The sequence below is a fragment of the Thermobia domestica genome, chromosome 7, assembly GCF_964235325.1.
Source record: "Thermobia domestica chromosome 7, izTheDome1.hap1.1, whole genome shotgun sequence".
NCBI classification, from domain to species: domain Eukaryota; kingdom Metazoa; phylum Arthropoda; class Insecta; order Zygentoma; family Lepismatidae; genus Thermobia; species Thermobia domestica.
This window is the reverse complement of record NC_137460.1, coordinates 292,677,872-292,692,979: the sequence shown is the minus strand read 5'-3', so window position 1 is coordinate 292,692,979 and position 15,108 is coordinate 292,677,872. Positions and strand designations below refer to the sequence as shown.

General features: G+C 33.6%; 1 protein-coding gene across 3 annotated transcripts in view; it reads left to right on the top strand.

Annotated features, from left to right (window-relative positions):
* The window catches only part of LOC145691048 (uncharacterized), a 462,802-nt gene that overhangs the window by 205,005 nt on the left and 242,689 nt on the right, over nucleotides 1–15,108 (top strand). The window contains exon 3 of one of the 3 annotated variants that reach the window (XM_081766665.1): nucleotides 1,263–5,830. The exons of 1 other annotated variant lie outside the window; for it this stretch is intronic. In XM_081766665.1, coding sequence (XP_081622791.1) covers nucleotides 1,263–1,986 — 724 coding nt within the window. In that variant the 3' untranslated portion in view covers nucleotides 1,987–5,830. Of the gene's footprint in view, nucleotides 1–1,262; nucleotides 5,831–15,108 lie in introns of those variants that run through there. One more of the 3 variants, XM_081766664.1, reaches the window with a different exon arrangement.

The following is a 15,108-nucleotide window of genomic DNA, read 5'->3' as shown; positions in this document are numbered from 1 at the left end:
CATGTATGTTTGCATTTGTCTGCGTAAATTATTTGCTGCGATCGAATCGCCAGAGATCCTTATGTGGCGAAGAAGAAAAGAAATCACTCAGCAGTGAACTCCATAGGAGGGTCTCTTCGTTAATTTTAGCTTAGTTTCAGCCCCGACTTTACAAATGAAAATCGGAATTAATTTTAGGGCCGAAACTACATAGGGATTGGCTGCGATGACAACTCATTCGGGCGGCGGAATCCGATCTCCAAATTAAATCTGCGAGCATTGTTTTGGTTTAATGTGTATAATAATAATAATTTAATATATGCCAGTGTTCAAAGTGAAACTTCATTTGTTAGTGTATTAACGAACTGGATTCTAAAGATTTCAGCGTGAATGCTTACATATTTGGTCGTGGAGGAACTCTGAATTTCAATTCATAGGATCAGCCTATGGAACCTGCAAGTTCGTAGGGTCGGACGATACAAGAGCGGACTTCCTATTGAGAAAACATCGTTATAAGTATTACAAAGATTATAATGCAATAACTACCTGGTAAATACGTCGGTAGTAATTCGTCAAAGGGCCGAGCTTGGAAAATGATATATTATTAACTTTCTGTAAATAGAACAATAGTACATTCTGAGTATTCTTCTTAATGTAAATTGCATATTACTTATTTACAGTTACAATTATATGTCTGATGTATTACGTAGTTGAATTTCATTTTCTTGCTAGATCAGTTTTTAGCATGCAATTTGCATTGAGTTAATTAAAACATTCACTTGACACCTATTAACAGTGCTTATATCGAAATACATCCTTGCCAATTTCGATAGATGGTAGATATGAGCGCTGTGAAACTGGTTTGCTGTGGCAAGTTGGGAAAAGAGAGAGTGGGATAAAGAGAGATATAGAGTGAGGAAAGAAAAGTGAAACAAAAATTATTTTATTTCGTTCAAAATAAAAGTTGTAATTAGCTTACTCAGGTAAGTAAAAAATGAACCATAACCAAACACACTCTCACATTAACGTAATGTATAACATGTTACTTTTTTTTTAATATGCAGAGAGGAGCTTTTAACATTACACGCCCTATTAACTTTTAAAGTAATAAACAAAAAACATTGAATTTTTTATGATGCAAATAACGTATGTGAGCCTGGGAACCCAGAAATTTTAATATACACTATAAAGGAAAAAGTATCTTGCGTTTGTTGCTCTGTTTTACATACAAGCGTTTGCATTCTTTGATGTTTACTTTTCTTTTCTTCTTGAATTTTTTACAGCTTCCATAAAAATACTGTTTTCATAAAAGCCACACGAAAGGGAACAATTTCTCACTCTGATGAGAAATCTAAGGAGTATACTCGATCACATTTGAGAAGAAATAATCAAACTCCTGGAGATGCATATTCTAATAAATGCCAACAGTGTGGAAAAGGATTTATTCGAAGATCATTTTTGGAGAGACACTTGTTAACACATTCAATTGTAAAACCTCATAAGTGTAAAGAGTGTGGGAGGGGATTTAGTGAAATTGGTAATTTGGATAAGCACATGTTGATACATAGAGGTATAAAACCTTATATGTGCCCAGAGTGTAAAAAGGAATTTAGGAAAAAGTATAATTTAGATACTCACATGTTAATACATACAGGTATAAAACCTTACATGTGCCAAGAGTGTAAGAAAGGATTTAGGCGAAAGGGTAATTTGGTAAGCCACATGTTAATACATAAAGGTAAAAAACCTTACATTTGCCAAACGTGTAAAAAGGAATTTAGACAAAAGAGTAATTTGGTAAGCCACATGTTAATACATACAGGTAAAAAGTCTTACATGTGCCAAGAGTGTAAAACGGAGTTAAGACAGAAGAGGGATTTGGCATACCATATGTTAATACATGAAGGTAAAAAGCCTTACATGTGCCAAAAGTGTAAAAAGCAATTTAGACAAAAGGGTACTTTAGCAAAACACATGTTAATACATAGAAATAAGAAACTAACATGAGTCAAAAGTGTAAAAAGGGATTTAGACAAAAGGTTAATTTAGCAAGACACGTTAATACATAATTGTATAAAACCTCACAAGCGTCAAGAACTTCAGAAGGAATTTCGTCAAAAAGCTAATTTATAAAGTTAACATTAACATATTAGTAAACCTTAAAAATGACAAATGTGGTGAAAGATTTTTAGTCCAAAGTCTACTGTGGCAAAACATATTAGTGCAAAAGATATGTAAACCGTCAGAGACCTGGCATTACTGTGCAAGAAGGTTTCTTCGAAGTTCACATTTAACACATAACATGCTAGTACATACACGTGAAAGAATTCACACTAGCCATGGATGTGCCAAAAAATTCGTTATATCATGTGGCCGTACGCATATTAAATATACTCAAGGAAACTACTTCACACGTGGTAATATTTTATAAGGAGATTGTCGTTATACATGACAAACATGTGAGGAAGAATTTATTTCAAAAAAGTGGTTCGCAACGCACATTATATACATAGTGTTAGAAACCTCAGTATTTAGTTAAACTTCAATCAGTGAAAGCGATTTTTTACATATAAACGTAAGAATCGCCAAAACTGCCGAAGAGAATTTGATAACGCACATGTTCTCATTCAAACGCTGTAATACTGACGTTTTCCGGCCATTTTAAGACGCTCTCTAAGTTATGCTTTGGTATATATTAAATTGGGTATTCGAAATTTTGTTTCTGAATCCAGTTTCCCTATGAGGCTGTTGAAGGCAATTGTATCTCTAAGAGTTTTGATTGACGCTAAGCTTTTCCTTAAACTTATTGGATATGCCAGTACATGTTTTGCGCGTAGATTAATTAGGAGCAATCCTCGTATATCCTATCAGCATTTTTTGAGCTCTGTACATATATATATTATGCATCCTTGTGTGTGTATGCCTTTTATAATATGGCTCTGGCTACGACACTCGAGTGAGATACTGTACTCATACGTTTGCCACCAATCTGCTATACTGGTTAGTAGTTAGTATAAGAATACATTTACAGAGTAAGCTTTCATGTCTTCTGCGATGAAAGTAGAGAATAAACCAGCTATTGAAAAATCTTGTTTTATTAAAGATTAGTTAATCTAGCACTTATTTTTACATATCTACGTTGCCTTACGAGGTAAATATGGAATTCCAGTGTCTCAACGGCCATACGCCAATCGCGCAATAATAAATGATTTACCAAGAAATAATAGTGTGTTAGTAGCATAAAATTAATTGTAAAATGAGCAATCCAAAAATATTGTGTGGATTAAATTAGTTTCCTTTTCCACAAACACCACTTAGAATCCAGTGTTAAATTATTACGTGATATTTTTTTTTTATATTTAAAAGGTGAGAACGGAAGTATTCAACTATATCCCAGAAAGTGTTTTCCACCGTAATTTCAGGCACTTTCCTGATTTGTATTTTTCGTCCCATTCTCTCCTAGAGACAGAGAAAATCTTGCTAATTTGTTAGGGAGACACCATTTATTCTAAGAAGACAGGATTAATTTCTCATTCCTTTGCTTTTGCTTATTTTTGCTGTTGCCTGCAACTAACGTCATTTTACTGTTGGTGTATAAAAACAAAGAAAGCGAAAATATTACCGGAATTAGAAATTCAAAATTAACTAACTATACACATAAATTTAAAAGGAAATTTCAATGGGAGAACTACCTTCGTGTTTGGTTAAATTTTGTTTTTGCAAGGAATCTTCGATTTTAATCAAAATATTGATTCGTGTGTCGCATTGAACCGATTTGGGATTTCTTTTTATATTTCGAGAGTTTCATTTCAGAATAATTCAATTTTGACAAAATGTTAAGATAGTAGTGACTGAATGTTTACGTATTAGTGCTACCAAGTATGGTATAGATTACCCCAGACTTTACAAAGTTACGCCAGAAAATAATTTCATATATCTACGCACACACACACACACACACACATATATATATATATATATATATATATATATATTATGGGATGTTATGGTACTTGGGTTCAATTCTTGGTAATGCTACAATATATTATATTGAATGTAACTTAATTTTATTAACATAATCACTAGTGTTTACGAAATCATATTACTCGGCAGAGTTTAGAAAAAAATAGCGTTAGAAAGATTATTCACATTGATCATGACGTTTTATCTTTGTTACGAAAAGCAAATACTGCAACATAGTAATATTACGTTAGAGAGAATTTACGTAACGAGGTCATTATATACCTTTTAGTTAACTATCATTAATTAGCTTTTTAATTCCAGAATTGTAACAGCAAATGCTTGTAATATTGTAACAATCTTTGTACTAATTTGTCCAGAAATTTCTTAGATTCACGAAATTTAATTCGTCCGGAAGATTGTGTCATGAGATCTTAAGAATTTTCCCTGTCAGCAGAACGTTCTTTCTCAACTGAGTTTCTCAAGATGCATGGTTCGAGATGCTGAAGAATTCCAAAATATTTACATTAGCTTATTAGAGCATGGTAGGAGATGCTGAACGATAAAAATTGTCTAAATATAGATTACCATTGACGTGCTACGATTTTAGAATTTCTAAATCTTTAGATTAACTTATCAGAACAACATGAAAAAAACACTAAAAGATCCCACAATAATTGAAGTAGTTGCACGATACTGATTAACCCAGCCACGATTGGTGTCCTCAGTATATTAGTTTATTTTCACAAATACAAAATATATATTGTGGGTGGTGAGTCAATATTAGATATTAGAGGTATGGGACCAAAAGATATCTAAACCTTAAAGCATCTCCGCCGTGTGAACTTTCTTGGTTCAGTGTCTAAATTTTGGAGACGAAATTGAACGCAGGAAAGTTACCTTCCGTTCACCTTCTAAAATGAACGGAAATACGAAAGTAAACATAGACTAAGCGAGAGGTAATAACTTGCATGAAATGATAACTCAAATTCGATAAATAATTTGTTTATGTATTTTCAATTATTGTGTAATGTGTTGTGTTTCAAATTCGGGCATTTCTTTCCTGGCAGATCAAATACGGCATCTAAACATTGAACCTTGGCAACTGATTTAGAAAGTAACACATACCTCCAATGTTCCTAGTAGTCCTTGGAAATGATGACCAGCTCCGCAAAGGCAATCCCAGATGGTTGGCGTGATCGATGGTCTTTAGGTCTCCTGGATGTAGTGGGTGTATCTCACTAACAGCGAGGCGTAATATTTTAGTTCTTCATGGTAATAACGATAGAATGTAGTTTAACTGAATTCAACATAAACTACGTCTTTTTATAATTCGAATCTTCTCCGTGACTGTAAACGTATAAGTTCTTTATCTTAGAATACTACTTCTCGACTTCGCGCTCCGGAGTTCTCTCCACCTCTACTTCTCTACTCAGCTACTTCTCTCTCCGCCATACTCTCTCTAGTTCCTTCTCGAGACCCCCCAACTTCTGGTTTTTGTTGACTTAATCAAATCTGGAATCTGCATTCTCACCATGACGTCAGAAGCGTGTTCTCTTTCTGCTCCACGAAATTCCTAACTTTCCTCATTGTTGTACAGCGATTACAATCCTTAGAATGCCTGTGTCCGCGATACTTGGCAGTTCTGACATACCCGAAATTGTGTCAGTGTTAACATTCTATAAACTTCATGACATTAGATTTCCGTAATTCTTTGCAGTAATACATAATTTAAATTTTGTTCTCATTTGTAACTATTAGATTCATATGCCAAATTGTAGTTTCCTTAATGCCAAATTTATATAATCATTTAATAAACTGAATGCAATGTCAAGCTTTCATGTAATCTGCTTTGTTTTTCATTTCTTTTTTTTACTCTGTTTAGCTGAACATCATTTAATGATTAATATCTGAAATTTACTTGTACATGAAAAGATAAAGTCAAAAGTAGAAAATGAAGTAAAATTAATAACAAAATATATGCGTTCTGCCACACGCCACCCACCTAATTAGAGGCTGCTACACTGGCTCACTAGATCTCAAAGCAGATCGATTATTTACCAACACCCTGTATATAAAATTTCAATATTACCATAAACTATATAAAATATGAAATATTACACAAAATATATTATAAAACGGATTAAACATCTAATGTGAAATTTAAATATCCCTATTTCCAAAATATTCTATTTTATTATTATTTTCTAATTCTTCTACTACTATTTTGAAATTTAATATATACATTCAGTTTATCATTGAGCATCCTCGCTCTATCTATTGGATGCAGCGAGAATTACTGCGACTCGAGACTTTATACCTTACAACTTAATCATGAGCTAAATCCTTTAATTTCTGCCTGTCGTCTTTTGCTGTCTCTTTGCAAGTACACAGTTAATGGAATTTTCAAATCTCTCAACACAGGAAGTCTATTAACAGTATTGCCACTTTGTGGTAATAATTCTGCTCTTGCATGATTCGTCACGGCACGGATACAAAATTTTTGACATACTGTATTCACTTTATTTTGAAAACAAACATATTTTTATTCCCTATTTTATATACAACACTCACTATTGCACTTCATTTAAATAATTTATTATATCTTGTTTCTACTCAGAACAACGTTATATATTCTACCAGCACCACTATTAAAGACACTATGACAATCAGCTTTTGAGAGGATTGCTACCCTGTTCTTGTGTTTGCTGACACCTCGGTTTTTGAAGTTCAATGTGAAACTAATTCTACGTGGCTCTTTCAGTGTAGCGTCCCTCCCTGAAACGTCTTGAACTACGTGTCCCTTTTCCCGTTGAATTTGTATCCTTGGTACCTTTTCCGAACCGATTTCCCATTTTTGCGTGGAATTATTAGCAGTTCGTAATTGCGGTTAGCTGTCGGGACCGCTATATCGCACTACACTCTCCTTTTCGTGATCCTTATAGTGTCTTCTCTGAGTTGTGAGTGTTCAGATACAATGTAGTAAATGACGTTTTATGGTCTGGCGGATTTTCATTGTGAAGTAGTTTGTGTGAGATTTCTTGTGTGTAAACTGTATCAGTGTTAGTGCCTACAAATGTTAACCTGTGCTTGTGCACTTTAGAATATATTGGAGTAGAAAAATGCGTGAAGTGAGTATCTATATTGCTTGTTTCTTGCAAATCCGAATTACTTTTAAGCTTATACTTTTATCACATCTATTCCTATTTCTTGGTTGTGTTCAAACTTCCTTATTTTTACTAAAGAATAACATGTACTTATAGCTACAAATAACAGCGTGATCCTTAAAATCATAATAACTAACACTAGATACAAATTATCGAAGTCTATCTTTTCCAATATTTATCTGTAAGAGAAAAAACCGTTGGAAGAAAAAGGGCTCATTTTAAGTTCTAATATTTATCTATTATCTACTATTATGTGTATTTTTTTACTTTCTCAGCTTTTGTCTACTTTACTGAGATCATTATTTAAAGTAGGCCTATAATCGTTCTAGTCCAAACCTTGCACTTCTTTATACAATTTATGTATTATATGTGTAATGTTACTTATTAATTACTACAAGTGCGGGTAATATACTCACGTTATCAAAACGTACTTATTACACCTTATTTTTCCTCTTTTTGTCCTCTTTTCCCCAAAAATTAACGCAAAAGTTGTGCTTACTTTTATTGCCATTAATTCCTTATTTAAATACATTTACCTATTTTTAAAGCCATATTTAAATTTTCTGAGCCTTTATATATACTAATAATTGAATATTTTTATTGTATATAGTCATAAACTCGTTGATTTTATTATAAATCGTAGCATCTATTTCGTATGATGTTCTTATAAACTACGAATGGACGGATAAAATAAGTTATCTGGGAGGCGTGTCTTTTCCTGGAAGACGGGTATCTTAAAATTAGCCTCCATACAAGGTCTCATTCCTGTTTCCTCTTTCCACCGCTTAATGTCGGTAATAGACTGTAACTTGTTGATCGCAACGTAAATAAATAACTTCGTTCCCTAATTAACTTCTAATTTCAAAATCGAGGTAATTTATATATGTTACAATAAGTAAATGATCTTAACCTCCAATACGCGCACGGGCTACTATTGTAGCCCATCGTTTTTGTTTTCCTTGTCGCAAAGTACAGGGTTTGTCCGGAAAGTAATAGGACTGAGTCGATTTAAAAAAAATATATATTGAGCCGATCGTTACAATTCTTTAAAAACTTTCAAAATAGGCTCCTTCTGCGTCGATGCAGCGCTGCCAGCGCGATTTCCAAGCATTGAAGGCGTCACGGAAGTCATTCTCCGGAATAGCTTTGAGAGCCGCGGTGTAAGCTGCTTGGATCCCCTCTATCGTCTCAAAATGCTTGCCTTTCATCGGGCGTTTCAGGCGAGGAAACAAAAAGAAGTTCGGGGGCCACATCTGGTCTGTAGGGCGGCTGCGGAAGCAATGGGATGCCGGCCTTGGTCAGGTAGCTGTTCACAAGAAAGGGGGTGTGAGCCGGGGCGTTGTCGTGGTGCAGCTTCCAGTCGGCTCCGATGTCTGGTCGGACCCGATTGACCCTTTGTTTGAGTCTCTTGAGCACTTCCACGTAAAACTTGGCGTTGATGGTTTGTCCAGGAGGTACAAATTCATGTTGGACGATGCCTTTGATGTCAAAAAAATACAATGAGCATCGTTTTCACTTTGGATTTGCTCATTCTTCCATTTTTTGGGCGAGTAGACGCCGGCGTGTGCCACTCGGAAGATTGCCTCTTTGTCTCGAGATCATACTCAAAGATCGATGATTCTTCACCTCTGATTACGTTATTCAAAAATTGGGAGTCACTTTCAAACATGTTCAAATTTTCTTGGTACAATTCCACTCGCTGCAATTTCTGGTCGCCAGTGAGCACTTTTGGGACAATCTTCGCGCACACCTTGCGCATTTTCAAATGCTCCCTCACAATTTCATGAACCACAGTTTTTGGTAAGTTTAACATCTGGGCAATTAAACGAATCCTTAGTCGACGGCCTGGGTTCAAAACTTCGCGCACACGAGTCACATTGTCGGTGTTTGTCGAAGTCGAAGGTCTTCCAGCACGGTCTTCATTGGCGACCTCTTCCCGGCCCTCCGAAAAGGCCTTGTGCCACCAAAACACACCACTTCTTTCTAAAGCATCATTTGGTTAAGCCTGCTTGATCATATCAAACGTCTCTGTCGCAGATTTACCGAGTTTAACACAGAATTTAATCGCGTACCTCTGCTCTAACGAACGCTGCATTTTCGGCTCCGTGTGCTAGAAGACAACTGACCAGCCGCTCGTTTGTTAGCTAGGAAGGTCCTCTACCGGATCCAGTCGGTGCGCGCACGCTCCGAAGTACAGTCAGTCCTACTACTTCCCGGACAAACCCTGTAATTCGAGATGCTAACTCAAAGTATGTCCTTGTACCTCTTTATCAACTATCATTCTGCGTGTTTAGTGTGTGGTTGAACGTAAAATCGAAAAGAGCTCATTGTCATTCTGCTTGAAAGTTTCATGGGCTACATCTGTAGCCCGCGTGATTATTGCTGTCACGAATGTTCCAAAACGTTAAAGTTTTTTCATTATATTATAGTTTGAGTGTTGATCAGATGTTCAATGAGTTTGCAAAATGCCAAATCTGATTAGGAATGTTTTCTAGATGGCAATAGTGAACATTTTGAGGCCGCAGAAATGCATTTTTCAGACACATAAGTAGTGAAAATTCAGATGATGTGACAGAATTCCGGGCGGCAGGAATCACTGATACCTGTTGATAATAGTAGTAAAAACAGTTGTGAAGTAAATTATTATGTACCAAAAGACAATTTCAAATAGAAAAGAGACACTCCTACTAGTAATATTCTCACTCATGCTCATAATATTGTGCTTCGTTTTCCACGACCTAAAGGTGAGGCTAGGTCTGCGTTGTCGCAGCTTGAATATCTAGAAGTGCTATTAGATGCAAGCAGATTGAGACTTAAGGTTGATTGTACCAATATTTATATTGACAGTGCTCGATTGAGATTTGTACTTAACCGTCATGCAAAACTTACAGACGAGACTGTACGTTCCCTTATTCGTATTTTGATGCTTTTGATGAGTGGTCAATGCTTGAAGGAAAGTGTGCATTTACTACTTATAACTTGTGTGCAGAATATGCTTAGAAGGACATGAATAGGAAAACATAAAAAGAAAAATATATGAGAGTAATTAGCACATGTATAATTATGCAAAATTGTAATCAAACTTTGATACCAGAAAGTTATTATGCTGAAAAAGTATGTTTATGCATAATACGTTTATTTGTAAGGTTTATAATTTTTTTGAAAAATTATACTTAATTTTTAAAGAATTCTAACATATATGTTTACGAAGAAGTAAAGTTTAAAATGCCCCAGATTGGTCCATTCATTGCAAAATACAAATAACTTTTACAGTCTTATTTGTGTATCACTTGAAACAAAGAATGGTGTTGGCCTTATTTGATTATACATAGCTTTCAAAATAAACATATTTCTCAAATTGTGTATAAAAGCCTTAGAACAATTTATAAATACAATTTTCTACAAGAAAGATAGAAATATTAACAAACTAGGCAACATAATAAAATAAAAACAAATAGGCTACAGTGGTAGCCCGCGCAACTATGCACGTCACAAAAATCCGCGCGCGTATTGCAGGGTTAATTTATACTTTATTGCATTTATTAATTATTATTAATCAAATATTGAACGAAATTACTTTTCAAGAATTTTTTTAAGTGTTAAATAATTTTCAAAATTTTATTACATATTAATAACTTCTTATATTTTCATACAAAATGTATTATTGTATGTACCACGTAGATAGGTTACCAACACCATTTTGTTCTATTTTCTTCTCTTGTTTGCCTCATACCTAGGTAACCTATTTCACTTGCTTATTTCCTAGATGGTCTATTCCATATTCGTATTTACTTCTAGTACTATTTTTTCTTTAGGCCTTAGAGAATCCTTTTAACCCTTTAACTGACAATGTTTTCCTTATGCAAAATTTAATCATTGCATAAGCGCTTACATAATATTTTTATTTTCATTATACATATAGTACTAATAATCTCTAGTAACTAATAACTATTTTAACCATATTTGTCTAGCTTTATCTATTTAATATTATTAATTATGCATCGTTCTTTTCTTCTAAAACTTCACTCGTGCCGTTATGATGTTTTTGATATTTTTAACTCTATTATTTCCCTCTTTTCTCTCGTAACATATTTGTTAACTAGCCTTATCTAGCTTGTCTAGGCTTTATCTATTTGTATCGTTCCTTTTTCTTTTTTTGTTTATCCGCGTATTTCGTGATTTTAATTGGATTTCGTGATTCCAGTTCCTTCTTATTCGGTTGATTGGTCTAGTCTATCCTAGATACTAGATCATAGACCTATCTATACCTATGGGTGAAGGTAATGGCTGATATGTAGAAACCTACTGCATGTTTTCTATATATCTGTTGAGTATTGTACCTTATTCATTTTCTATGACTAATGTTTTCTTTTTTTCAAATTTTCCAATTTTAGGTATTTTTTGAAACAAATATTTTTAAACCTTTATTTTTTTGTGTCACAGGATACAAATAGACATTGCCCTTACTTCTGTTTTATTGTTATTATTATTATTATTATTATTATTATTATTATTATTATTATTATTATTATTATTATGCATCTTCGTTTTGCAGTTTACATTTCCTGATCGATTTATATAATCTAATACAATATTACCAATGAACTTGTAATGATTAGTACAATCATAATTGCTGCAATTGTATAAATCATGTAATCTGTTTTTTTAATACCAATCGTGGTACAGTTATATCAGCTTTCAATTTTGGCAAATTTTCGGCCAATGAATTTAATTCTTGCGTATGTAATGTAAAATTCAATTGTTTTTCCGTCCAATTTCCTATTAAGTTCAAATCTTTATTGTTCGATTACTTTTTTGGTTGGGATAGCTAATTCTCCAATTATTATATCAAATTGACTGTATAAAATATAAACGGTTATTACCGTACATCAAATTCGTTGATGTAACCTCTTGATGTTCACCGAATTTTAAATAGCCTTCCTGTTATGATGAATACAGTACTCCTGCGTGTATCTATATATTACTTTATCTAGGAATTTTTCCGAATTTTGTTGGTAACTATGGAAAGGTCCATTAAATGCATTATTATTCAAGCACTTCGCCACATCATCTAATGTTTTTGTTTCGCAAAAATACAGAAAACTTTTGAATTCGCATTTTGATGAAAATTTATGTGCATTTTGATTGTGTGTGATATACCATTCGCCAAGTAAACTGCTTCTGGTAATTTATAAAATATCCTAGAATTTCGTATTAAGTAGCCCATTGAAATAATATTATACATTATCGACATACTATTATCATAAATAATTGGCGTTTTCAACAATAAATCGATATTATTTTCATTATAATGATATTTCATAAGATATATACAAGGTACTCGATAAAACATACTAATATCCCATCGGTAAATTTAATGTTTTAATACATAATGCGAATTTATAAACCTTATTACGTCTCAATTGTATAATATATGATAAGACAAGTGATTATTCAAAATATTATTCACAACTTTCGTTATACGTTCGTTTACTAAATGAGCAAATACATGTGTTAAAATTTTCCTTTGTGCTTCATGCAAATAACAGTACAGTTATTGCAATTTACTTCGGAAACCCTGCAACACATGTTGTACTTCAATAACGATACCGTGAGTTATTAAAATTTCGTTATTATATAAAGTTTTTAAAATGTTTTTTTCTGTTGTTCACACATTTTCGTGTTCAGCCAACTGCTTCATCGAAGATGATAATTGTTAAGTAGGGATGAAGTTATATGTAGATAAACCTATTGATGATAGTCCTAATAACAATGCAGATATAGATTTCTTACTTCTCATATTATGCATACATTTTGTACTACCATTTACATAAACAAAGTGACATGTTATAGAGTTAACAATATTATTTTTAAACTTTCTCTTTTTCAGCATACTCATTTAAAATATCATAAGTTACACTACACACGTTATGCATCAGTACTGCTTGATGAAAATTTATGTGCATTTTGATTGTTGTATAAACCATGTTCGGCGAATGTACCGCAAGTGCGTCTTGTACTAGTGCGATCACCAAATCTTGCAATGTTAATTGCTCATATTCTGCTTTTCCTATCACGGATGTCATTGCCAAAATATTTGAACAATAATTGAGAACGCCATTATTTGATTTCTTTCTTAGTTTCCCAAAATCGTTCTCTGGAATTGATGGAAAATTTAATAATTACAAATTTATCGGATTTTAATTTATTTACGTATAATTTTATCTATTTCTTTCTTTATTTCTTTGTTTATTTGTACCCTAGAGACACCGATTGTTAAAGAGTATCATCTTCAAAACAAATTTATATATATATATATGTGTGTGTCTGTGTGTGTGTGTGTGTGAACTCTAACTTCCTAATCGTCTAAACATTGTAACGTAAAAATGCCACGGATTCAAAATTCCGATGGAAGTCTGCATTTTCCTCAGATCTCGGACTAGGCTTTGGTTGGCAGTCCATCGATAGACCCATTTTGTTTACAGCTACATAAATTCCTAATTACTTCAATTTTTAAAACATTTCAGTCTACCCCAATTTCTTATAACTGTTTACGTCCTGTTTCTTTTTTCATATATTCTCTTTTGTTTAAATTGATGTATCTTAACATAATTATTATAAAATAAAAATCAATCATAGATCATAAATTATCTCGAAGTTTTACGTAAGTTCCTACATTCGCCAGCAAATATTTCTAGTCTGTTCCTATACGCAGCCTACATTCGATTTGTGAAATTCGAGTCACCAGCCTCCAATAGCAGCTAAAAATAAAGGTAAAATTTCAAGTTGGTAGACCTTTCTTTTTTCTTTCCTCTTTCTAAGTTTTACTTTCCGATTCTTGATCTTCTTCATCCACCTCCTCAACGTTTTGATCTATAAACTGTTTAATTCATCTAATAGCTATGGTATCAACCTTTATTTCTCCTTTCTCTTTTTCGTACTGAACCTTATAGGAATCATTGTTGATCTTATCTAGTATTATGCCTTTAACATTATACCGTCCTCCAAAACAACTTGGGATCCCTGCTCTGAGCATTTCCTTTATAAGCACAGTTTGACCAATGCCAAAACTCGGTTGATGAAATTTCTTTTCAATCTGATTCTTCTGCGATCTGAACTTTTTCTGTAAATTTCGGTACGCAAACTTTCTCCCCTCCTTAACCGCTTAAATTCGTACTTCGTTTTCTATGTACTCACAAGGGATGTCTAAGTCCTGTTCCAAGAAAGTTCTTGGCTCCTGTCCGTGCAATAAATAATATGGCGAAAATCCGGTCCCATCATGTACTTGAGTATTCATTGTAAATATTACACTCGGTAATATTTCATCCAATTCGTAAATTCCTTATCAATATACTGTTTCATGACTTGTATTGACGCTGTTGCTCGTTCAGAACTGCCTATTGAATAATGAACTCCTGTGTTCGCAAAACGAAGATTCATTCCAAACATTTGCGCCATTTTTTCCAAGATCTTACTCCGGTGAGCAAACAACCTGTCCAAATTCAAAAATTCTGGGATCCCGTGCTTAGTAATTAACTCTTCGAATATTACCTGCGCTATTATCTACGCATTTATTGCAGGTACTGCTCGAGGAATCATATAACTGGTCGCGTTACTAACACCAAAATATACTTATTTCTATTATTTTTCGATCTTTTGTAAGGTCCTAATTCGTCTAGCGTTACAAATTGGAAAGGTACATAACTGGAATATGTTTGGGCATAAAACGGTACTCTACCTCTTTTCCTCTTCTGTATTTGACAGCTTACACTTTGGTTTATTTTTCGTGGAAGAATTTCATCATTTTAGGAAAATTACCCGTAATCCTTTTTATAACATTTACTGTAGGAGTAATGACGTCCTCCATATATCGAACAATGTAATTGCCTAAAAACTTGTTCCCTTAATGAGAACGGAATACACAACAATTTAGTTCCACTTGCCAATCTTTGTGTTCGGTATAATTTATAGTTCTTAATGATGTACCGCCTTGCCTGTTTCT